Source organism: Mastigoproctus giganteus, chromosome 6 (genome assembly GCF_048544385.1).
Source record: "Mastigoproctus giganteus isolate SK-2022 chromosome 6, ASM4854438v1, whole genome shotgun sequence".
In the NCBI taxonomy this organism is placed as follows: domain Eukaryota; kingdom Metazoa; phylum Arthropoda; class Arachnida; order Uropygi; family Thelyphonidae; genus Mastigoproctus; species Mastigoproctus giganteus.
Window position 1 is genome coordinate 1733809 of NC_143580.1, and position 25651 is coordinate 1759459.

Here is a 25651-nt window from a genome sequence, read left to right on the forward strand (position 1 = left end):
CCATATTTGATCTCCGATGCGTGGACCTTTACGCGCATGCGCGAAGACACATAATCACTATTTAAGTTGCAGGTTTAGCCTGATTCTGTGATTTTCATTCCTGTGATCACGACAGTCGGTCGAAAAGCATTGTCAGCTTCAGGAAGGAAGATCGTTTTGAATATTTTCGTTATTCTTTTAATTGCGTTAATTTGAATTTTAATTGTTTTGAATTGATTTTGAATTGTGTTAAATTGATTATTTAATTATTTATATTTTACTTTAATTATTTATATTTTACTTTAATGGACCGGTAAGTTGTCGATTTTTTCGTTTTTTCCGTTTTAATTTCTGGAGGGTATCATACGGAAGTGTTCCACGTACTATATTGAGGTAAACTCCTCTTATTAATTTACTAATATTATTATCAACGTAGAACATATTGAGTATTACAGCTCTGATTCATACTATCTAAAAAAAAAAAAAGTAAAGTGCAGCCATTATCAACCCACTGCAGGGTGGAAGCCTCCTCAACAATTCATGCTGAGGGAAATGGCCCATAATCTGCCACGCTGGTCCAGTACGGATTGGCAGATCGACCGTATTCAGCAGTCAGGGGCTTGAACCCCGGTCTACTCAAAGAGCGTGTGCTACTGCACTCCCGCTCCTGCCCACTCGGCTACGGTGTATGTTAGAATAATTTACTTAGGGTATCTTTAATTAAGACTAACTGATGATATTAGAACTTTTAATTGGCTGCCTGAAGGCGAGGGAGGGAGGGGGGGAGAGAGAGAGAGAGCCCTTAAGTTTTAGAGTTTATTCAGGATTTGAATTTGTCTTCATAAAAAATATCACTTTTTATAGATACAATCAGCTGGTTGTTTTGTTGTTTATTGGCGCATTGACAACGGAGATCATAGTGTGCCAATATGATCAACAAAAAGATTTTTAAAAATACAAAGTTATTCATTACTCTATTATTAAATCCAAATATAGTAACAAATAGTGATATTTTAAATGCAGTTTTATAAACAATGACATAACATACCTCACTCATCTCCTTATGAGACATTCCAAGAGCATCCTTCATTAAGTGATAAGCTTCACAAATCAACTGCATATCTCCATACTCTATACCATTATGAACCATTTTCACAAAATGACCTGCTCCATCTTCTCCAACCTGATGACCATATAAATGATTTGGTAAAATAATAAGATTATGAACAGAGCAACAAAACTTAATTTACTTAAGATTAAAATTATTTCTGGGTTAATACATACACATACAAAAATTTATTTAGGTTTTTCTGTTATTGATACTAATTAGATATATGGAACACAAAATATTACCAACCAGCTTGTCACATAATCAAAATATTCACTTTTTAATTCTAGTATCTCTCAACACAAGAATTTTTCAAATGTGGGGAGGGGGTTTTGGGGAAGCATCTATTAAAGAAGTGGATGCAATACTAGCAGTTTTCTATCAAATATTAGAGCAGTCTTCCATGCCCAATGTAGCCAGGTGACCAGCATGGAAGTATGGTTTTTTTTTTTTTTTTTTTTTTAGGAGCATCAGCAACTAAGGCCATATTGCTCCGGGAATATGCAGTGGTGATTCCCTGACCTTTTCGCATCCTCCGTATTTGGTGGTGACGGGCTCGAACCCCGGTCTAATCAAGAAGAATGTGCTATGCACTGCTGCTCCTATGGAAATATGGTAACATGTGTTTGACACCATATGACTGCTAAACACAGTTCATTATTGTATTCTTGTCTGAATATTAAAAGGAGGACAAGAGCCTAATTTTAGTACAAAGATGCAAACCTTTACACAGTCTGGAAGAATGGGGGAAGAAGAATAAAACACTTGAACATAACACCAGCATTAGTTGAGGAGTTAGAAGACAGCCATCCATCACCACCTACAGTAAGCAACTGATGAGAATAATTAGCCAACTGCTAAAAGTAGAAGGCAGGTCACAAGATTAGAACTTGTTTAGAAGACCAATATGCAGAACACGAATTCAAAACTTTAAATTAAATAATAATAAAAAAGAAAGCTTCCCATCTCACCCATCCATTCTCTCCAATAGTTTGTCTAGTTCTTCCTTGAATTTATTTAAGCTATCAGTTTCCATAACAACATATGGAACCTTGTACCAGAAAACCACCTGCTGGAACCTTATGCCACCTGCTGGCTAAATGCAAACTTCCACACATCTATTATACAACTGTCCTTTCTCAATTTGAATTTATGCCTCCTCATGAACATAGTCTGAGATATAGGAAGAATGCCATCAGAACTGAGCTTGCTCAATACATTCAAAGCCCAAAACACCTGAATCAGATCACCTCACTGGTGCCTAAGTCTCCAGATGCTGCAATTTGCAGAACTGAAGCCTTTCTTTGTTCTACTCACCAATCTCATTGACCTTCTCTGTACTTTTTCCAGTATCCTTCCTAAAACGAGGCCTCCAGATCTGAATACAGTACTCAAGATGTGGCCTGACCATTGCTTTATACTATTGGATAATCGCCTCCTTATTCCTGTACATCATTGACAAGACCCCCCATGAGCTGTCCTGCACCTGTTTGCACAGTTCAAAGCACTTCATATTTGACTGCACAATTGCCGCCAGGGTTTCTTTTCATTTTCCACACTCATTTACCCTGAGTGTGGTACCACACAGTTGGTACATTACTGAGGTTACTGGCAGTTATGCAGTAACCCCTAAAGTAACCCATATGCACTACTTTGCATTTGTCAAAGTACTGCATATGGGTTACTCAACTTCAATTGCCATTTTTCAGTCCATTCACCTAACTTTTATTGTTCCTGTTGTAGTAACTTGCCCTTACTGTCACACTGCTCCAATTTGTACAGCAGTCCTTTATGTGCAACAGTATTAAAAGCTTTCCTGAAATACTGATTTTATCTGTATAGGGGAGCATCTTCATGTTTTGCATGCTGTGAAGGCTGAAAAGAGGTGGAGACGCATTTGTTCATTATTTGGTTTTGAGGAGCATTAGCAACTAAGGCCATATTACTCTGGGGATATGCGGTGGTCATTCCCTGACCTTTCCGCAATCTCCATATTTGGTGGTCACGGGCTCGAACCCCGGTCTAATCAAGAAGCGTGTGCTATGCACTGCTGCTCCTGCCCACCTGGCTATGGAGGCGCATGGAGACTCGTGTAGACAGACTACTCCTTCCACCTCAGACCAGCCAACTACAGTCACAACTGAGGAGGGCTTTGGATATTCCTCCAATAATCAAAAGGAATTAAACCCAGACCTCTTTAAACAAGTGGCATATGGTGATGCATCATGAAGAAAGCACTTGTGGCAGCTGCTTGAAACATTTTCCATTGAACCTGGCCAAAGATAACTTAGGACAAGATATCAGCCATAGATCAACAGTGATATCTGTACTGGCGATTAAACGGATGGAAATTTAAGATAATGCAAGGGTTCAGCTGATGCATCTCCATTACTTTGGCAACGATAATTAGAAGGGATAAATTTGTTAACCTTTTTAGGAATTAGCTCAATATAAGCAAATTTCTATTTTATTTTTATTTCAATGAAAATAACTAGTTGATAAAAAAACACCAGTGCAATTTTTATAATAATTTGCTTATGTCCCTCTTTACTGAAAATTTTTTACCATGAATAACTCAATGCCTAAACAAGATTTTGATCCAATTCCTTTTGCAATAGGTTTTATTTAGCAATAAAATTGAGAGAAAAAAAAAAAAAAAAATTAATTATGCAACTTTTTCTTTTTTTATGTAAACATGAGAGGTATTAGAACCTATAGTACTTAGTACCGTGCTTGGATTGGAGGTTCAGAAAAAGAAAGAAGATATTTGTTGACATTGGACTTGAACTTCTGTAGACTGCAATTTTCAGGAAATACATATGAAGGAAGGTTGTTCCAGAAAACAGCAGCTGAATGAATAAACAAGGAAGATGAAAAGTTGGTTCTGCGAGTTTGAAGTTGGACAGTAGATGGATGTTGGCTGGTGGCAGCATGTGTTTGGACTGTTTTGAAAGAGAGAGCAGGAATTATAGAAGCCAATTCAGAAGAACAGTGCCCACGGAAATATCTGTAGAAGAGGCATGCAGCAGAAACAGAACGTCTATGAGACAGAGAGTGGAGAGACTTTGTTAGAGATGAATCATTAATTAATCTAACTGCCCTCTTCTGAACGGAATCAAGAAGCCTGAGAGAGGTTTTGGGGTCACCATCCCAGATGTGGGAACAATATTCCATAGTAGGGTGTATTTGCGATTTGTACAGAGTGAACAGCTGTTTGGAAAAAAAGTAACGCTGAGAGCGAAAGAGAAAACCAAGTTTTTTTTAGATGCAGAGGAAGCAATATTTTTTTAATGTTCTTGTGCCAAGAGAGATTAGAAGTCAGGGTAATCCCCAAAACAGAGACATCATTTTTCCTAGAAATCGGAGTGTCACCAAAGATAAGAATACGAGCAGAATCCTTTTTTGCGAGAAATAAAACAAGACTGAGTTTTAGAAGGATTGAAATCAACTAAGTTGTCTTTGCCCCACTGGAGAATTACCTGAAGATCGGCATTTAAGGAATTGGTAACAGATTTTCAAGAAGTTGAAGCTGATTGAGCAGGGCAAGGTTTCTCAAAATAGAATGTGGAATGCAATGTGGTATCATCAGCAAAACTATGGATAGGATTTCCAGTCAATGGAAGAAGGTCATTAATATTGAAGAGGAAAAGAGTGGGGAAAAGAACAGAACCTCGGGGGACACCGGCATTAGTGGAGAAGTTAGAAGACAGAGAGCCATCTAGCATCACCCTCAGTGTGCGACCAGATAGAAAACTGGATAACCAATTACAAAACACGGTTGGCAAACCATAAGATGGAAGCTTGTTTAGAAGACCTTTATGCCAAACATGATCAAAAGCCTGTGAGATGTCAAGAGCAACTGATTGTGTTTCACCGAACGTTTCCATTGAATTAATCCATAAATGGGTAACATAAACCAGAATATCACCAGTGGATCGACACTGATGGAATCCATACTGGCGATCGTTGATCAGAAGGAAGGTTTCTAGGTAGTTTAAGAGTTGGCGGTTAATTGATTTCTCCATTACTTTAGAAAGAGTAGAAGTAATTGCAATGGGATGATAATTGGATGGGAGGGATTTGTCACCCTTTTTAGGAACTGGCTGGTTATGAGCAAATTTCCAAGCAGAAGGAAAAACACCTTTGGAATAAGAAAGTGAAAAAAGGCAGCAAAGAACAGGAGCACAGATTTTGAGAACAAGTGGAGAAATACCATCAAGACTTGGAACTTTCTTAGCATCAAGATTTGTCAAAATCCTTCTGACATCCTTTTGACGGAAGACCACAGGAGGCAATGAATGGAGTGTGTTGGGAATGGTGGGAGGGGTTTTACCAAGATCATTAATACATGAGTTGGAAGAAAAATGGGATGCTAGCAAGCCAGCTTTATCTTTGGCTGAAGTGACAACAGAACCAACTGGTTCGGACAGAGGTGGTAGCAGAGATGGGCAAAAGTTGCAGCCAATAGCTTATTGGCCAAGACCAGAATGCTCGGCTACCATTAGGGCAAGAAGCTAGTTTTCTACTCTTAGCCTGTTCAAACTCTAGTTTGGACTGATTGATAACTGCTTTACAATTGTTGCGAGCTTTGGTGTAGGCAGAAAATGAAACTGAAGAATTGGAAACAAGCCAATTATGATATACAATGTTCTCTCCAACAGCCTTAGCACCTTTATTGTGATATAGTGTATTATCCTGCTGGAAAGTAAATGTTAGCAGGCAGATGATTAACTGTGAATACAATGGGATGTCCCTGGAGAGCCTACTTGAACATTGTTGCTGACCACCTGCAGCTTAACACCTGATGACAGGTCTACTGAGTCATGCTTCTGTCATCATACCCTGGTCCTGTTGCCATTACAGACAGCTGGAACAGGGATTTTTGAAATCATGTGACATTTTTTCACATCTAAAACAATTAGCAGCATCAGTGTTCCTGTGCCCACAGTATCTGTTTATATTTAGCTGACAAGAGCAAAACTCTGTGAAGTCATCCACTAATATATACCATTATTTTCCAATCCTCAAACATCAGTGTTCCTATGCCCACTGTACTAGTAGCTGCTCACTTATAGTTCACTGGCTTTCAAAAGAGCAAAAGTCTGTGAGGCTGTCTTTGAAGTACACTCCATCCATGGCCATCAGATGAGATGCATTGTATATTCTGATATACCCTTTGTAAGCCCCGGTACCATTTTGGCGGTCTGGGTGCACAGTGTTCTTATTGCTTTGATCTAGCGTTTATTATAGTGATCGTAGAGCTTTCCACAAGAGACTTCTTGTTTTACTGTGCAGTGACTACTGCTAACTGGTAGGCCTTACTTCCACGTAGTCCGGGGTGGGCGGCCAGGCGAGTCCTGGTCGGCTAAGTAGGCCTTGATCGGCAGACTTTGTCGGTCAAAAGCGATCAGTGTAGTGCGAGACTCTCTTGGAATCGAACATTGTGTTCCAAACCATATATTTTACCATATAAATTATATATACTTGTATAAGTACTGTTGCAGTGTTGACCATGTCTGTATCAAATAAAGTCAAGCTGGGCCCGAAGACATCGGACTCCGAGACGGCTGCGATCGTTGATCATGGCGCTTCTATCTCTGTGGACGGCAGCGTTGGAGGTCCAGTTCCAGGAACGACGCAAGTTGTGCTTGAACATTTGCCTGACGATCTCCTTGAGGTCTATATGGATGACTCTTCAAATGATTCGGCGGTTGTTGAATCAACACAGCGGACTGCTGTTAAACGACTCAGACCGGATTCCTCGGACGATGAGGAAACCCCGACAGACCACTTCAAGGACTTGAAGGCGGTGCGTCAAAGTCTTCATGACTTTATGTTCAACGATTCGAACAAAGTCAATAGATCAGCCATGCGTACTATCTTAGGAATGTGGGATGAACTGGAGTTGAGGGCTATCGAAGTATACGCCGAAAACCAGTCGTTAAAGGCAGCACTGAGCAGGAGCCAACCCTCCGTCAGTGTTGCGCCTACATCATACGCTACCGTCGTACAAAGTGAGAAGAGCTCTCCTCCTAAGAAAGCAGAAGTCCATGCTGTTCTCATAAAATCAGACTCTGAGACTCTGAAAACCAGTGAGGCTGTTAAGCAAGTTGTCTTACAGTCTGTAAAGCCTGCGTTGAAGAGTATCAACGTTCGAAGGATGCGAACCATAAAGGACACTGGAGTAGTGCTGGAGGTGGACAGCACGGAAGACGCACAACGCATTCTCAACTGCGAGACAATAAAAGCCAAGGGTTTAAGGACGGAGGTCCCTAAGAAGCCTGGGAAACGTCTCATCATCTACGATGTGGATGCAGAAGTTGGGAAAGATGACTTTCTGTCGGAACTTTTTGAGCGTAATATCGGTCCGTGTGGTATATCTAGAGAGCAGTTCCAGAAGGATACCCTGGTGAGATCTGTGGCGAAAGTTGCCAACAAGGAAACTAAGAATTGGATTATCGAGGTTTCTGCACAGCTGCGGAACATTCTCGTTGAGAAAGGAAGAGTTTTCCTCAATTGGTCGTCTCATAAAGTCCGTGACATTTATTTCACGGTCAAGTGCTTTAAATGTCTTGCCTTCGGGCATATGGCGAAGAACTGTAAGTCGAAGACTGTGTGTGGTCACTGTGCGGGAGTCGGCCACCTTTACAAGGAGTGCCCTAAAAAAGCAGAAAAACCGAAATGTGTTAACTGTGCTAGGCGAGGGAAGACCTCCGACCATTCTGTCAGAAGTAGAGATTGCCCTATCTACAAGAGTTACTTAGAACAAATCAAGAGTAAAGTCGTGTATGGATAGTACATCCAACAAGGCTTCCAACGATGTGTTCCGAGTTATACAGATCAACGGTCAGAGATCGTACCCGGTCGCTCTACAGTTGGCAGAGCGCTCCAGAAGGGAAAAGTGTGACTGTATTCTCCTGCAGGAGCCGTACATAGCCAATGACAAAGTTCGTGGCTATCCCCTAGATTATAGGGTTGTTCAGTCTGGTCAGGGTTGTCAGGCTGCGATTATAGTCTGTAACAGAGAATTGGTGGTTACCCAGTTACAGCAGCTGTGCTCCACGCACTATGTTTGTGCCGAGATTATCGGTTCTTTTGGCAGAGTCTACTTGGTTAGTATTTACGCCCAGTATCGGGAAGAACCGCACGCCTATCTACGATATGTTGATGAGCTTTGTACTCAGTTAATGGGTAAGAAATTACTCATAGGTATCGACGCCAATGCCAAGTCGGTGAGTTGGGGTAGTACGACCTCGGACTATAGAGGGGTACTTTTTGAAGACTGTATCTTGGCTAATAGGCTCGAAATCCTAAATGTCCCTAACCAACCTTGTACCTTTTCTACACAGCAAGGGGAGTCTAACATCGACATAACTCTTTGCACTGGTACCTTAGTGAATGAGGTCACTCTGTGGAGACCGATTGGTCGACTAGTGATCACAGGGTCTTATGATGCGAGATCCGTCCTTTTGAACGCAGAACTGATAATTGTAACGTGGATAGGTATGTGGCGAGTACAGCTAACTGGAGAAGGTTTAAGTCAGTCTTAGACAGCGTAACTGCCGAAGAATCTTGGAGACAGCAATGGAGTTGTAGCCTGGCGGCCCAAAGAGTTTCTTTAGTGAATAAGTTGCTTCAAAGGGCTTGCAAAGCATCCATGAGGAGGGGAAGGAATAGGACGACGTCTGTTCCCTGGTGGTGCGGGGAGTTGAGCAGACTTAGACGCCTTGTTAATCAGACTCGTAGGAAGTTTCAGAGAGCCAGACTTTCAGGTTATTTAAACCTTGCCAGCTACCAAGAGCGTTACGCTACGGCAAAACGGAATTTCGTCAAGGAGATTCGAGACTGCAAGCGGAAGGCTTGGCAGGATTTTGTCTCTGAGCGAGGCAACTCGAACCCTTGGGGTTTGCCTTACCGGTTAGTGATGGAAAAGGTTCGACTTGAACAGGTCCAGCACACAGTTCTGGGAGGACTGAGCACGACTCAGACCTGGAATGACACGATGCTTACGGTTCTCAGCACGCTCTTTCCCGTCGACGATGTCAATGCAGAGACGGCAGATCAGATTGCTCTACGCTTGGCTAATCAGAACTACTGTAGTTCTGTTGCATCCACTGAGATGTTTTCTATGGCTGAACTCGAGCAGGCCGTGAAAAGCATGCGAAACCGTAGGGCCCCTGGCACTGACAACATTTCTGCTGAGATTCTCAAGGAATTTTTTAGACATTTTCCTGACTTATTATTGTCGCTTTACAACCAGTGCCTCGAAGAGTGCACCTTTCCGCAGAGTTGGAAAGAAGCCAGACTTGTCGTACTCCTGAAAGGAGACGATCGTGAGAAGACGGACCCGTCTTCTTACAGGCCGATTGCCTTGCTATCTGTCTTGGGAAAGACGTTTGAAAGACTCATAATGAGCTGATTGAACGCAGTATATAGAGCGAAGCGCCAGGAGTCCGATCGGCAGTTTGGCTTCAGACAGGGCCGTTCTGCCGAGGATGCCATGGTGAGATTGCTCTCGCTGGTTCGTACCTCAGAGTGCAAGTACATTCTAGGCATATTCCTTGATTTTAAGGGAGCTTTTGACCGCCTCTGGTGGGAAAGCATCTTATGCCGATTGAGACTTGTGGACTGTCCAAGTGATATCTATCGTCTCTTGCGTAGCTACTTTCAAGATCGGAGAGTGGTGGTGTCTAACCGCTTCGAGAAAGTATGTCACACGGTCTCCAGAGGAGTTCCGCAGGGCTCCATTATAGGCCCTTTTATGTGGAACTTCGTCTTGGACGAGTTACTGAACCAAGACTGGAATGGTGTGGAGATTGTAGCTTACGCGGACGATGTTGCCGTACTTGTGTGCAGTAACGCCCGATTAGAACTGGAGCAAAAAGCCAGTGGGGTGTTAGATCGGATACAGACTTGGGCCTCGGTTCACAAGTTAATGATATCGCCGACGAAGTCGCAGTGCATGATGCTTAAAGGGCATTTTAGTCCTAATAGACATCCCTCAGTTGGCCTTGGTGGGCTTTCCCTGGGTTTTGTGCCAGTAATTAAGTACCTGGGAGTCTTACTAGATCAGAAACTGAGCTTTATTCCTCATGCGAAGTTCATGAGGGATAAGATCAAGAAACTGTATGGGAAGCTCAGGAGGATCACCCGAGCTGATTGGGGTATTAAAGGCAGGAACTTGGATATTCTTTACAAGTGCCTCTTTGTCCCTATAATTACCTATGCCTGTGGAGCTTGGGGACAGGCTATAGACAGATGTTTAGTTCGGCGCCACTTGATGGCTGCCCAGCGGTTTGCGCTGTTGAGTGTGACCAGAGCTTGCCGCACTGTCTCCACAGAAGCCCTACAGATTCTTGCACAAGCAGAGCCAGTTGACTTACTGATTCTGGAGAAGTTCCTACGATACGGAACTAAGAACAACTTGCCTTTGGAGTTGATGGGTGTCCGTTGCTGCCCCGATGCGGGAAGAGTGTACGGTAAACCCGACTTGAAGGACGAAAGCAGAAGGATTTCGCTAGAGGTTCGCTGCCTATGGCAGGAACGTTGGACTACGTCTACCAAAGGCAGAGTGACGTTTGAGATGATGCCTGACATCTTACGGTTAGAACAGATACGCAAGTGGCCTAAACTTGGAGTTTTCCAGGCTATGGTTGTTACTGGACACGGACTTCGGTTGCGGCTTCATCAGCTGGGTCTCGCGGACAGTGATCGTTGTCGTTGCGGCCAGATAGAGGATAGCCAGCATGTAATTTTGAAGTGTCAATTATATAACGAGCCAAGGCAGAGGCTTCTTGGCCAGTTACGTGTGTCCACTCCTCATGGGATGCAGAAGCTCTTTGAAAATGAATGTATATATAAAATTTTTATACGGTACCTAACAAATGTAAATGTTATACGTAGTGCTCAGGGCACTACTTGAACTGTTACGTTCATTTTATTCCCGCATGTTTGCGGAAGTTAGTTTTATATTGCAACTGCTTGTCGTTGCAGAATTGTACATTATGTACATGGTATTTTGATTTCGAAATTGAAATGTAAACGTTTGGTTAAAATTGTATAGATTTCGATTGTGGGTTGATCAAAGCAATCAGAATTCTACTCACTTAGAGTTTTGTTAAAATGGTGCAAATAAGGGTAGTAGCGACCTGTCTCCACGGGGCTAGGGATGGTAAACTTCCGGCAGTAAGGCGAGTCCTTGCGGCTTGGAAGGCCAAATAGGTCGATGTAAATAGTTAAATTGCGTTGTTGAGCCTTTGCTCAGGGAACGCTGCAATGAGTGTAAATATGATGATGATGATGATGATACCCTTTGTAATGTACTGTTAGAATCTCCACTGGTGTACTGCTGTTAGACTGTATGATTCTCTCTCTCTCTCTCTCTCTCTCTCTCTCTCTCTCTCTCTCTCAGCCCAACAAACCATCTCCTGCCATAGGACTACCATTGACTGGCTATTTTTGGTTGTTGTACCATTCTCAGTACACTAATCACATTGGGTGTTACACAAACATACCAGCAGGGCAGCAGTGTCAGTAATACCTGCATAAGTATGCGACACATACTACCATACCATGCTCAAATCGCCTAAGTCACATAACTGCTTATGCACCTATGCTCATAGAGCATGCTGATTTGATTTTTTTTTTTTTTTTAGGAGAATTAGCAACTAAGGCCATATTGATCCGGGATATGCGGTGGTCATTCCCTGACCTTTCCGCATCCTCCGTATTTGGTGGTGACGGGCTCAAACCCCGGTCTAATCGAGAAGCGTGTGCTATGCACTGCTGCTCCTTCCCACCTGGCTATGGAGGCACCTCTCAGAGCATGCATTATCCTTCACCTTCATTATCTGACTAACTGCTTTATACCACCTAATATGGAATCAGCCACTCTATATACTATGATATATGGTGGCTGATTCCTTCGATGAGAGAGGTGTATTAGCATTTACTATAAGTTTAACCCTACAGTGCTAGTAAGAGGCTTTTGCAGCACTAGGCAAAAAAAAAAAAAAAAATGAATGACTGACCTCTCAGTCATTCATTTCCAAACTGTAAGCCTCAAACACCCATGGAAATAATTTGTTCCAATAACTTCAGGCCAAAGGAAAACTTCCTACAATACAGTTCATTCTACTCTAAGTTAGAATTTATGTCTTTTTTTTTTTTTTTTTTTTTTTTTTGTAGTTGTTGGCGCATAGGCTTCTGTGGCCATAATGCGCCTCCCAAGGTTTTTGCAGTACTTTGATCCAAGCCCGAGGCGGGAATCGAACCCACGACCTTTGGGTTGCCAGGCAGGCACTTTACCCACCCAGCTAGCCCGGTCGGCGAATTTATGTGTGATTTGAGCACTGATTAATAGTGTGAATTTCTACTTCATTCATTTTACTATCCCCTTCTCAGAGCCTTATAAAGTTTAATTAGATCCCTTCTAAGGGGATGTAAGCAATTAAACTTTATAAGCTCCTAGTTACAAAGCTCTCTAACCCATATATTCAAAGTATTTTTCCAAAGTACACCTTTAGTCTCCCCAGGGGCACTGGATGTCTATGTACCTTTTCAACAACTTCAATATGTTTTGTGCAGGCCTCCTTGCCTGCATATGGTATTCTAAGTGTGGGCTCACAATTCTCTTATACAATGGAATTAAATCTCAATCTCTCTCTCTCTCTCTCTCCCTCTACAAGCAACTGTTCAATAAATTGAACAACTGTTTGTGTTGCTAATAAACTGGTCACTCAGTGTATATTACTTCATTACAGAATGAACACAAACAATATGCTCACTTACCCAGTCACAGCAAGGCTCTCCATCTGCTTTTGCAGAAATACTTTGAAATATCTCTTTAATATGAGGCCTAAAAATAAAAAAATTCATTCAATAACACAAGCAGAAAAAAACATTTATACAAATAATGTTGGCTAATAATACAAATAATGCTATGTATTGTACTATAAGTTCAGAAAAAGCATTCAAAATATTAAACTGCTTATTAATACAGGTTCATTTAATGAAATTTCTCATACTATACAGGGTGTTTCAAAAGTGATGGTCAATAATTTAAAGGTGAACTGTACAGACTACAATATGCAAAAAAAGCCTCGTAAATGATTCCTTAAGTGAATCGTTTGAGATATTGCACATTTCTAGCTGGGATCCACCACTGACAAGGTGAACTGTACAGATTTGGGATCCACCACTGACTTGATTGTTTAGGTTATGCTCATTCTCTCCCTTTCCCCTCTCTCAATGATCTGAGACATAGCAGGCATACTAGTACTTGTCAAAGGATAGTCAACATGGAAAGAGGTTACAACAACGAGGAGTATGAGGGCATGCACTTTATGTATGGTAAAGCCAACGGCAGTGCACTTGACGCTGCACATTTGTACCAAGAAGCATTTCCCCACTGAAGGCAGCCCAACAGGCACACATTCATCAGGGTACATCAATGCTTTAGAGAACATGGGCACTTCGCACATGGAGTACGAGAAGGTAGGCCCAGAAGCATAACACCTAATGTTGAGGAAAGGGTGTTAGAAAGAATAGAACGAAATCCAGGAATTTCGACAAGGAGGATTGCTCTGAAAGCGTGTACTGAATCATAGAGTGTGTGGCAAATTTTACATCGCCAATTACCGTATCCCTACCATATCCAGCATGTACAAGGTCTCAGCAATACAAACTACTCTCCCAGAGTGAACTTCTGCCAGTGGATGCAACAACAGTGTGTCCTAAACTCCCAATTTTTAAACATTTTGTCCATTGATGAAGCTGGGTTTACTCGCGATGGTTTTTTTAATTTTCATAACTGTCACATTTGGTCCAACGAAAATCCTAATGCAATTTACAAGTCACGACTTCAGCATCACTTTTTGTTGAATGTCTGGGCAGGACTGCTAGGCGACTGTCTAATTGGACCACACTTTCTGTCAAACAGGCGAGCTGTACCTTCAGTTCCTGCAGAATGTTCTTCCAGACCTCCTTGATGATAATAACGTTCCACTTCAGCAATGCCAGAACATGTGGTTTATGCATGATGGTGCACCTACACTCAGTATCTAACTAGAAGGTATGGTCAACAGTGGATAGGTAGAGATGGGTCTGTAATGTGGCCTCCCAGATCACCAGACTTAAATCCTATGGATTTTTGTATCTGGGGGTCATGTAAAAAGCTTGGTGTACACTTCTGACATTAACACAGTTGAGGAATTGCTGCGTTGGGTTGAAGGAGCCTTTCAGCAAATCAGAAATGACCCAGGGATGCCTGAGAGGATTCACAATTCAATGCAGAGAAGACTACAAAGCTGCATACGAATGCAAGGGCATTTTGAACACCTTTTGTAACATGTAACATCTGTAAAATCCTGTGGTGTTGAACTCAAAAATGTATTAACTTAACCAACCCTTAGCAAAAGATTCACAGCATTTTGCTAAACTAGTGCTACCATAGTCAGTGGCAGATCTTAACAGAAAATATGCATCATCTCGAAAACAGTTCATTTGCGGCCCAATGTTCACTGGGACTTTTTTGCTTATTTTAGTTTGTTCTTTTCACCTTTAAATTATTGACCGTTTTTGAAACACCCTGTATATACAAGGTATAAATTATTGGAATGATAGTATCACATTACTGGACTGATATGATAAGATGAAATGATATGACAAAAATAATTACAAAAACAGCTGATATACAGCTAAATCTAGGGCAAAAGACTCAAGTTAGGAAAACTAAAAAAAAAAACAATCATTGTACATATTGAGAATAGCCTCTTTCTGTACACAGCTGAGGAAACCAGGTTGGTACTGAAGTGCATCAATCAAATAGTGGAGATACTTTGCCTTGAATTGAATTACCTTGTATTGTACTACTCTAATTAAAAAAAAAAAAAAAAAAAAAAGATAGTACAGACATATGCTGCTTTTTATTTTAAGTGTATGCAACTATCCAAACCCTGGTTTCAACCTTTACACAGATCTCACTGGTAGGCAGGTAAGCATTGTAAAACCTGAACAACCCATAACTTAAGATTTTACCCTAGACTTAACTATGCCAACTGCATTTATTGTATACCTACCTTGCATCTCACATATTATGGATATATTTCATCACAGGGCTACTTAGGCTTTCATAATGCCTACCTGCCAGCGATGCTAACCCAGAAAGAATCATAACTCGGGTCTGGGTAGCTAGTAAGGTTTGAAGTAAAAGCTAAATACTAATATTTGCGGGAAAAGATATTTTGAAGGCTGCATTGCCTTGTTCGATGCATAATTTCCACGTAACAGGCTAACAAAGCACAATACTTTAACTACATAAGATGAAAAGCACTTTGGTTTTGTAGCATATAGGTCAGTTTGGATGGGGTAGTCAAATAGCTGTAAGGCACTGCAGCCTAGAAGTTGGTAAAGTGGCCTTTGAAACTTTGGCTTTCCCCTCCAACTTTACTAGCTAACATTAGTATTTAGTAGTGGCAAAATGATACAAAGGAAGCTTATAAAGCATCAGAAAAAAAAAAAAAAAATCTGTCATCCCCTCTAATAAAATCATCTGTCTAAACTTTCCTTAAATTTATTCAAACCACCCACTTTCACAACATCAAAATAACGTTTGTTAGAACAATCAATCACTTTCTGGATAGGAGAGTAACTGATATGAAAGGAATGTAAAGTTGAAAGAATTTTTTTGCATATCTATCCTACAATCATACTTTTTCAGTTTAAATTTATGATCCTTGTGTTATCCCAAAAATAGTAAGGATGTCATCAGAATTTAGTGTTCTCAATCCATTTAAAGTTTTAAACACTTCAATCAAGTCTTGTTGAAGATTAGCATTAGCATTAGTAGAGGCATTTGATGCAAGAAAGCAAGCTTATGCAGCATCAGCCAAAAAAAAAAAAAAAAAACCCCACTTCCACTTCACCCCTCTGTTCGTTCAAAATACCTGTCCAGCTGAGCCTTAAATTTATTTAGGCTATCAACCTCCACCACAAGGGATGGAAGTCTGTTCCACCAACCAACCACCCACAAAGATGCACAGTTTTCCGAAAGTGACGGTTATCAGAATTAAATTTTTCATAATAAGAGATATCTATGGCCAATCTTGCTGTTCTTCTCTGCACCCATTCCAACAGATTTAGATCCTTCCTAAAATGAGGTTTCCAATCCTGTACTACATACAGGATTGGAAACCTCATTTTAGGAAGATGCTGCCTAGACACTGCCTAAAATAGGATAATACATATACAAAGAGAAAATCACCTCTTTGTCCCTACTGGAAAAATTCCTTATATCACTGTCTATCATTGATAGAACCAACCTCATGAGCTGCTCCCAGCAGCTTGTCCATACTGCTCAAACGTAATGTTGGACTGTACAGTTATCCCTAGATTTTTTGTTTAGGTAAACATAGTTTAACGACTGTACATGGCTAACATAAAATTTTTGCTTCCGTAAAGGGGAGTACAGTGGTCTCAGACAGTTTTTAAGTTCTGTACAGTGGGATCAACTGACGATGTTACAAACAGTAAATTCTAAGTGGGAAGCATTCAAAGAATTAATCGTGGAAGCTACTAGACTTTATATACCGATTAAGAAATATCATTCAAGGTTTAGGCCTAAATGGTTATCAAATGAACTAATGAGACTCGTGACAGAGAAGAAAAATGCATGGGATGCATATAAATTATCAGGTGACGCAGAAGCCTGTGGCAGATATAAGCTAGTCTGTAATCAGGTCACAAAGGAGGTTCGGCAGGCGAAGGCGGATTACGAGAAATCTTTGGCAAAAGATGCTAAGAAAAACAGCAAGGATTTCTTTACTTATATAAACTCTAAAAGGAAGGGGATGAATATGATTGGTCCACTTGACATCGATGGTTCGACTGTTGATGATCCTGCTCAGATAGCAAACAAACTGAATGAGTATTTTGCATCTACATTCACACGTGAGGAATTATTACAATTTGAAAATGGAAGAAGGTTATCAAATTGCAGCAGTGTGCTTAATGATTTTGTAATAACTGAGAGCAAAGTGGAGGAGAAATCGTTGAAGTTAAACACAAGAAAGGCACCTGGGGTGGATGGGATCTATCCAGTTATTTTAAAGGAGGCGGCAAAGCAACTAAGCAAACCCTTAGCCATAATTATGAGAGCATCCTTGGACTCAGGGGAGGTTCCCACGGACTGGAGATGTGCAAATGTGTCCCCAATTCACAAAGGTGGATCGAAGGGTGACACGAGTAATTACAGACCAATTAGTTTAACTTCTGTTCCGGGTAAAATAATGGAGTCGCTGGTTAAAGATGCAATGCAGGATCATCTAGACAAGACTGCAGCAATAATTCAAACACAGCATGGGTTTGTTAAGGGAAAGTCTTGTCTGACAAATTTGATTGGTTATTATGATGTGGTCACAAAGGAACTGGATGCAAAAAATAATTTTGATATCATATACTTGGATTTCAGGAAAGCTTTTGACACTGTTGCGCATGAAAGACTACTGTACAAATTGGAGCAGAATGGTATTAAGGGTAAGTTGCTACAATGGATAAAAGGATGGTTAAGTGGGAGAAGACAGAGGGTGGTAATCAATGGGTGCTGCTCTTCGTGGACTAATGTTATTAGTGGAGTCCCACAACTCCGCCATGGACGGTCCCAAGCCCGGCTGCGAAAGGAGGAGGGTGGTCATCCTGCCGAAATGACCAGAACCGGGAAACCGGGGAAACTAGGCAAGAAACCGCATGAAATTCGGAACAAGCTCTTACAACAATGTTACCGCATCCGGGGTAGCCGATGCGCCAGCACTGGGGACCCAGGGTACTGGTGTGAAGTGGACCACTGGCCACAGAACAAGCTCTTATAACAATGTTACCGCATCCGGGGTAGCCGATGCGCCAGCACTGGGGACCCAGGGTACTGGTGTGAAGTGGACCACTGGCCACAGAACAAGCTCTTATAACAATGTTACCGCATCCGGGGTAGCCGATGCGCCAGCACTGGGGACCCAGGGTGCTGGTGTGAAGTGGATCACTGGCCACAGCAATAAGCTTACTACGCCGAAAAGGACAATTAACATTGGCGAATGGAATGTTCGAACGGGGCACCACGTTGGACAAAAGGAAATCATTGCCCAAGAACTACTTAGGTGCAAGATATCAATCGCGGCATTATCCGAATTAAGGCTCACAGGGTCTGGAACAATGATCATCCAACCACCAGCACCTAACGAAGCAGTTATGCTATTCTACTACTCTGGTGGTGAGAAACGAGAAGCAGGAGTGGGCTTTATGGTCGATGCTCAGGCCACCAGTAGTGTGATCGCTTTCCAACCAATATCGGACCGCCTGGCAGTCCTTACTGTCAAGGGCACCATCAAGACCCATATTATCTCCGCCTATGCGCCAACTGAGACTAGCCTGGACACGACCAAGAATGACTTCTACAACCAGCTCCAACATATGCTGGATTCAATTCCACAGACAGAAGTGATCATCCTCGCAGGGGACTTTAATGCCCACATTGGCGTGGACAGATCTGGTTGGGAAACAACAATGGGCAAGTTTGGCCATGGGAAGATCAATGACAACGGACTACGTTTGTTGTCCTTTGCCGCATCTAACAACCTGATCATTGGAAACAGCCATTTCCAGCACCCTCAAAAACATCAACTTACATGGCGAAATCCATCTGGCAAGGACTCAGCAATCCTGGACTACATTTTGATCAATGCCAAATTTCGCTCATCACTCATGGACGTTCGTGCCATGAGGGGACCTGATTGTCGATCTGATCACTACCTCATCCGGGCTAAGGTGCATCTCAAATTACGGCATGCAAAAAGATCATCTCGGTCAGCCAAGCTGGACTGGAGGCAGCTAATGAATGCTGCCAATAAACAGGCATATCAGATCGCCCTATCCAACTGCTTCGAGATGCTGGCCGTGCCCGAGGATATAAATGAAGAAGAAAAGCAGATCTCTGATGCCATCCTGGAATGTGCCAAGCCCCTATGTCCACCTGCCCGACGTCGAACGCAACCATGGATATCAGATGAGTGCCTCGACCTCGTGGACAAACGGAAACAGGCAAAGTTGGTCGACTTTGAACGGTACCGGCAGCTAAACCGAGAAGTCCGACAAAGAATGACAGCAGAAAGAGAAGCATACTGGAACCAAGTGGCAGACGATCTTGAAGTGGCGGCATCCAAGAACGAGTACCGCACTCTATACCGCACCCTGAGATGTCTGAGTGGAAAGACCAAATTGACTAGTGACAACATCAAGAATGCTGATGGGACCTTCGTGCGATCACCATCCGAACGCCTGCAACGGTGGAGTGAATTCTTCAAAGCTTTGTATAATCACGACCCACCTCAGGGACCGCCAGCAACAGCACTCTCGATCGACCCCCCTGAGGTCTCCATGGTCGATGTTGAGCCTACAGTAGAAGAAGTGAAAGCAGCCATACAATCCCTGAAGAATGGCAGGGCACCAGGAGTGGACCAAGTCACCACAGAAGCGATCAAAGCCGGGGGGAGATGTACTGCTTCGCCGACTACACTCACTCCTCAAAACCATCTGGTGCACTGAACAAATTCCGCTAACATGGAGGAAAGCCATTATCGTACCGATCCACAAGAAAGGTGATAACCGGGACTGCAAGAACTACCGTGGCATCAGTCTCCTTTCCATCATCGGAAAGGTCTTTATGAAGATCATCCAGTCAAGACTGCAAAAACATCGCGAGCAAACCAGTCGAGAAGAACAGGCAGGATTTAGACCCGGGCGAGGATGCTGTGATCAAATCTTTGCCATTCGTCAGCTGATGGAGGAGAGGATCCGGTGTGGACAGCGAACCGTCATTGTTTTCATTGACTTTAAGTCTGCTTTCGACTGTGTCCACCGGCCTGCCTTATGGAAACTACTAGAGGTTGAACATGTACCTCGAAAAGTCATCACACTCCTCCAAACTGCATACAACGGTTTAACCAGCCAGGTGCGCATCCAGAACGATTTATCTGAGGAATTTACCATCCAAACTGGAGTCCGCCAAGGGGATGTAGCCTCCCCGTTGCTTTTCAACATCGTGGTCGACGCCATTATGAGGCAAGCATTCAGAAACAGACAGGGCATACAATATGACAAGGATCACTATGTGACTGACCTGATGTTTGCTGATGATAGTGCTATCCTTGCCGGTAACGACGCTGAAGCCACGGACATCCTCTACGACATTGCCCGCATTGCCCGGCCATACGGTTTGAAGATCAATGCTGATAAGACAAAGGCCCTGACAACAGATGGGTCGCAAGCCACCATCTATCTCGAAGGCGTCCAGATCGAGCAAGTGCAGGACTTTAAATACCTTGGGTCGCTGGTCCAGGAGAAGAAAGTTGCATCCACCATGGAAATCCACAGCAGAATTGGACAGGCGGCAACTGCGTTCGCCTCGCTCAAATGGTGTCTGTGGAAGAGGACCAACATTTCCACAAAGACTAAAATCCGACTCTTCCGGACTTTGATCCTGCCCATTCTTCTTTACGGATCGGAAACATGGATTTGTCTCAAATTAGATTTGAACAAACTTGAGGTATTCCAAATGCGATGCCTGCGGCAGATCTTGGGCATCTCTCTTCGCGACCGCATCACTAATGATACCATCCGTGCCAGATGCCAACAGCAACCAACCATTGCCGACCAAATCCAGAAGCGAAGGCTTAGATGGTTTGGCCACGTATGTAGAATGGGCACGAATAGAATACCATCCACACTCCTTTGGAGACAACGACCCACCCAATGGAGCATCCAACGGACCGCGCCTAGGAAAACGTGGGCCAAGCAAGTGGAAAATGACTTGAAGAGCCGACGTCTCGACCTTAACCAGGCTAGGACTGACGCCAATGGATCGTAAGGTATGGAAGAACATCACAGAGCAAGTCCGAAACCCTGCGGCACCTACAGCAGCATACTGGTTGCGTGGCCAACCGCCTCCCCCAGCTGCCAGCTAAGGACCGAAGAAGAAGAAGTGGAGTCCCACAGGGTTCGGTGTTGGGTCCACTGTTTTTTTTGTGTATTTATCAATGATATTGATGAAGGTATATCAGGCTTAATGTCGAAGTTTGCAGATGACACAAAGGTTGGCAGGGTTGTTAATGACAGTAATGGCAGTGTGCTACTGCAACAGGATCTAGATAATTTGGGCAGATGGGCTAAGAAGTGGCAACTGAAGTTCAACCTTAACAAATGCAAAGTACTGCATATGGGTAGAAGTAACCCCAGAGAAACGTACCAACTGTGTGGTACTACACTTAAGGTGGTAGAAAATGAAAAAGACCTGGGAGTAATTGTGCAGTCAGATATGAAGTTTTCTGAGCAGTGCAGACAGGCTGCTAGGGCGGGTCATGGGGTTTTGTCAATGATATATAGGAATTTTGCTAGCAGGGAAAAGGAGGTGATTGTCCCTCTGTATAAGGCAATGGTCAGGCCACGCCTTGAGTACTGCGTACAGGTCTGGAGGCCTCATTTTAGGAAGGATGTAGATTTGCTTGAGCGTGTACAGAGAAGAGCAACACGATTGGTGAGGGGAATGAAGGGATTCTCTTACCAAGAGAGGCTTAAGTTCTGCAAATTGCAGTGGCTGGAGACTAGGCACCTGCGCGGTGATCTGATTGAGGTCTATAAGGCCTTGAATGGGTTGAGCACGCTGAATTCTGATGGGATCCTTCCACTTGTTCAGATTACCAACCTACGGGGACATAAGTTCAAATTAAGAAAGGACAGATGTAGAATAGATGTGCGGAAATTTGCCTTTAGCCATCGGGTGGTTAATTGCTGGAACAAACTTCCATCTGTCGTTGTGGAAGTTGATAGGTTAAATAAATTTAAGGAGGAACTGGACAGGCATTTGGAGGGAATGGTGTGATTTTTTTTTTTTTTTTTTTTTGGCTGATGCTGCATAAGCTCCTACACTTGCTTTCTTGCATCATGTGCCACCACTACTACTACTACTACTACTACTAACCATATTTAAGTTCTTAGCTTTCCTTAATTTGGTCTGTCAATATAGAGGTATCAGCAAAAGCCTGGATGTTTACCACCATTTCACTATACAAATGCAATCTTTTGGGTTCCACAAGTGAAGGTGCTCTCCTCCCACCAAAAAAAAAAGAATCACACTTGTGTTTCCCTTATCTTTCTTCTTTTAGTTTGTTTCATTATTTTCCTTTTATGAGATGTCTGTGTTTGCCTGTGCGACATCCCTCCATAGCCTTCCTGCTCAAATATAGCATTAGTAGAGGCATTTGATGCAAGAAAGCAAGCTTATGCAGCATCAGCCAAAAAAAAAAAAAAAAAACCCACTTCCACTTCACCCCTCTGTTCGTTCAAAATACCTGTCCAGCTGAGCCTTAAACTTATTTAGGCTATCAACCTCCACCACAAGGGATGGAAGTCTGTTCCACCAACCAACCACCCGCTGGCTAAAGGCAAATTTCCGCACGTCTATCCTACCATCTGTCTTTCCTCAATTTGAATTTATGCCCTCTCATGATTTTTCTGAGTTAGAGGAAGAATCCCATCAGCATTGAGCATGTTTAACCCATTCAAGGCTTTATACACCTCTATCAGATCACCTCTCTGGTGCCTAGTCTCCAGACACTGTAATTTGCAAAACTTAAGCCTTTCTTCGTAAGAGCACCCCTTTGTTCCATTCACTAGTCTTGTTGGCCTTCTCTGTACTCGTTCCAGCAGCTCTACATCCTTCTTGAAATGAGGCCTCCAGACCTGTATACAGTACTCTAGGTGTGGCCTGACCATTGCCTTATACAATGGAATAATCACCTCCTTATCCCTGCTGGAAAAATTCCTGTATATCATTGACAATACTCCATGAGCTACGCTTGCAGCCCGTCTGCACTGCTCAGAGAACTTCATATCTGCCTGCACAACCACCCCCAAGTCCCTTTCATTCTCTACCACTGTCAGTGTAGTACCACAGAGTTGATACGTTGCTCTGGGGTTGCTGTTTCCCATGTGTAGTACTTTACATTTGTCAATGTTAAACTTCATTTGCCACCTCTCAGCCCATCTGCTCAACCTTTCCAGATCCTGTTGCAGCAGCATAGTGTCAGTAGTGTCCTTGACAACCCTGCCAACCTTTGTATCGTCTGCAAACTTGGACATTAAGCTTGATATACCATCATCAATATCATTTATAAATACAGAAAACAATAACGGACCCAACACTGAGCCCTGAGGGACTCCACTAATAACATTAGTCCACGATGAGCAGTGTCCATTGATTACCACTCTGTCTTCTCCCCCTCAACCACCCCTTTATCCATAGCAGCAATTTGCCTCCAATGTCACACTGCTCCAATTTGTGTAGCAGTCTTCCATGTGCAACAGTATCAAAAGCCTTTTTAAGATCGAAGTATATAATATCAAAGTTATTCCCTGCATCCAGTTCTTTTGTGACTGCATCATAGTATCCAATCAAGTTGGTCAGGCAAGACTTCCCCTTAACAAAACCATGCTGTGTCTGAGCTATAACTGAAGTCTTGTCTAAATGATCCTGCAGTGCTTCTTTAACCAGTGCCTCCATTAATTTTCCTGGAACAGAAGTTAAGCTCACAGGTCTATAGTTACTTGTGTCAGCCTTTGATCCTCCTTTGTGAATTGGGGTCACATTTGCACATTTCCAGTCTATGGGTACCTCCCCTGAGTCCAAGGAAGCTCTCATAATTATGGCTTAGGGTTTGCTTACTGGATAGATCCCATCCACCCCGGGTGCCTTTCTTGTGTTTATCTTCAACAGTTTCTCCTCCACTTTACTCCCAGTTATTTCAAGATTCTGTAGCTTTCTGCTAGAGTTGAATACACCTCTGGCATTCCCCTTGCTGAATAACTCCTCATGTGTGAATGTCGATGCAAAATATTCATTTAGTTTGTTAGCTACCTGAGCAGGATCATGAACAGTTGACCCATCAATATCAAGTGGACCAATCTGATTCATCCTCATCCCCTTCCTTCTAGAGTTTACATAAGTAAAGAACTCTTTGCTGTTTTTCTTTGCATCCCTTGCCAAGGATTTCTCGTAATCTGCCTTCGCCTGCCTAACCTCCTTTGTAACTTGGTTGCATATCAACTTGTATCTATCATAGGCTTCTGTGTCATGTGTTAATTTGTAAGTATCCCATGCATTTTTCTTCTCTGCCATATGCCTTAGTTCATCTGACATCCATTTTGGCCTAAACCTTGAACAATATTTCTTAGTTGGTATGTAAAGCCTAGTAGCTTCCAAGATAAGTTCTTTGAATGCTTCCCATTTTGAATTTGCTGTTGGTAACATCATCAGTTGGTCCCACTGTATAGAATTTAAATACTGTCTCAGTCCATCGTAGTCGCCTTTACGGAAGCAATAACCCTTCCCTTTACCCCTAATGGTAGTTACCTCTTTCAGTAAATCCCACTTCAGCACACTGTGATCACTGCCACCTAGTGGTTCATTTATCTGCAGATTCTTAATGCATGAAGAATCACTGCTGATAATCAAATCAAGAGTATTACTCCCTCTAGTTGCCTCCCGAACATGCTGATGTAGAAAACAAACATCCAATAAATCCACAAAAGCCCTGCTAGTGCGTGAGTAACCAGCCCCCAAATTCCAGTCAATATCTGGGAAATTAAAATCTCCCATTATAAGACTCTCTGATTTACTGGCCCACTATTTCCCTGTACAGTTCCTTATTATACTCATCAGAGTCATTAGGCCTATAGCACACTCCTATAGGAAGCAGTAGTGTCATTAGAGTGGAATTCTGTAGGGCGCGTCCTACAGAAATGTGAAGCAGGATCTTGTCACTAGTTGCAACAATATGTGAACATACTGCTGCAACTAGTGACAAGCAGAATTTAAAAGAAAATCGATTTTTTTTTTTTATAGATAAAAAAGTTAGTAAATTAATAAGAGGAGTTTACCTCAATATAGTACGTGGAACACTTCCGTATGATACCCTCCAGAAATTAGAACGGAAAAAACGAAAAAATCGACCACTTACCGGTACATTAAAGTAAAATATAAATAATTAAATAATTAAAGTAAAATATAAATAATTAAATAATTAAAGTAAAATATAAATAATTAAATAATCAATTTAACAACAATTCAAAATCAATTCAAAACAATTAAAATTCAAATTAACGCAATTAAAAGAATCTAACGAAAATATTCAAAACGATTTTCCTTCCTTCCTTCCTGAATATTTTCGTTAGATTCTTTTAATTGCGTTAATTTGAATTTTAATTGTTTTGAATTGATTTTGAATTGTTGTTAAATTGATTATTTAATTATTTATATTTTACTTTAATTATTTAATTATTTATATTTTACTTTAATGTACCGGTAAGTGGTCGATTTTTTCGTTTTTTCCGTTCTAATTTCTGGAGGGTATCATACGGAAGTGTTCCACGTACTATATTGAGGTAAACTCCTCTTATTAATTTACTAATATTATTATCAAGGTAGAACATATTGAGTATTACAGCTCTGATTCATACTATCTA

General features: G+C 42.1%; 1 protein-coding gene across 1 annotated transcript in view; it reads right to left on the reverse strand.

The window, feature by feature from the left end:
* The window catches only part of Pgd (phosphogluconate dehydrogenase), a 173275-nt gene that overhangs the window by 96581 nt on the left and 51043 nt on the right, over positions 1–25651 (reverse strand). Inside the window, exons 5-6 of the mRNA XM_090375793.1 lie at positions 12878–12944; positions 1028–1162 (exon numbers count right to left, since the gene is read on the reverse strand). Coding sequence (XP_090231919.1) covers positions 1028–1162; positions 12878–12944 — 202 coding nt within the window. The remainder of the gene's footprint in view (positions 1–1027; positions 1163–12877; positions 12945–25651) is intronic.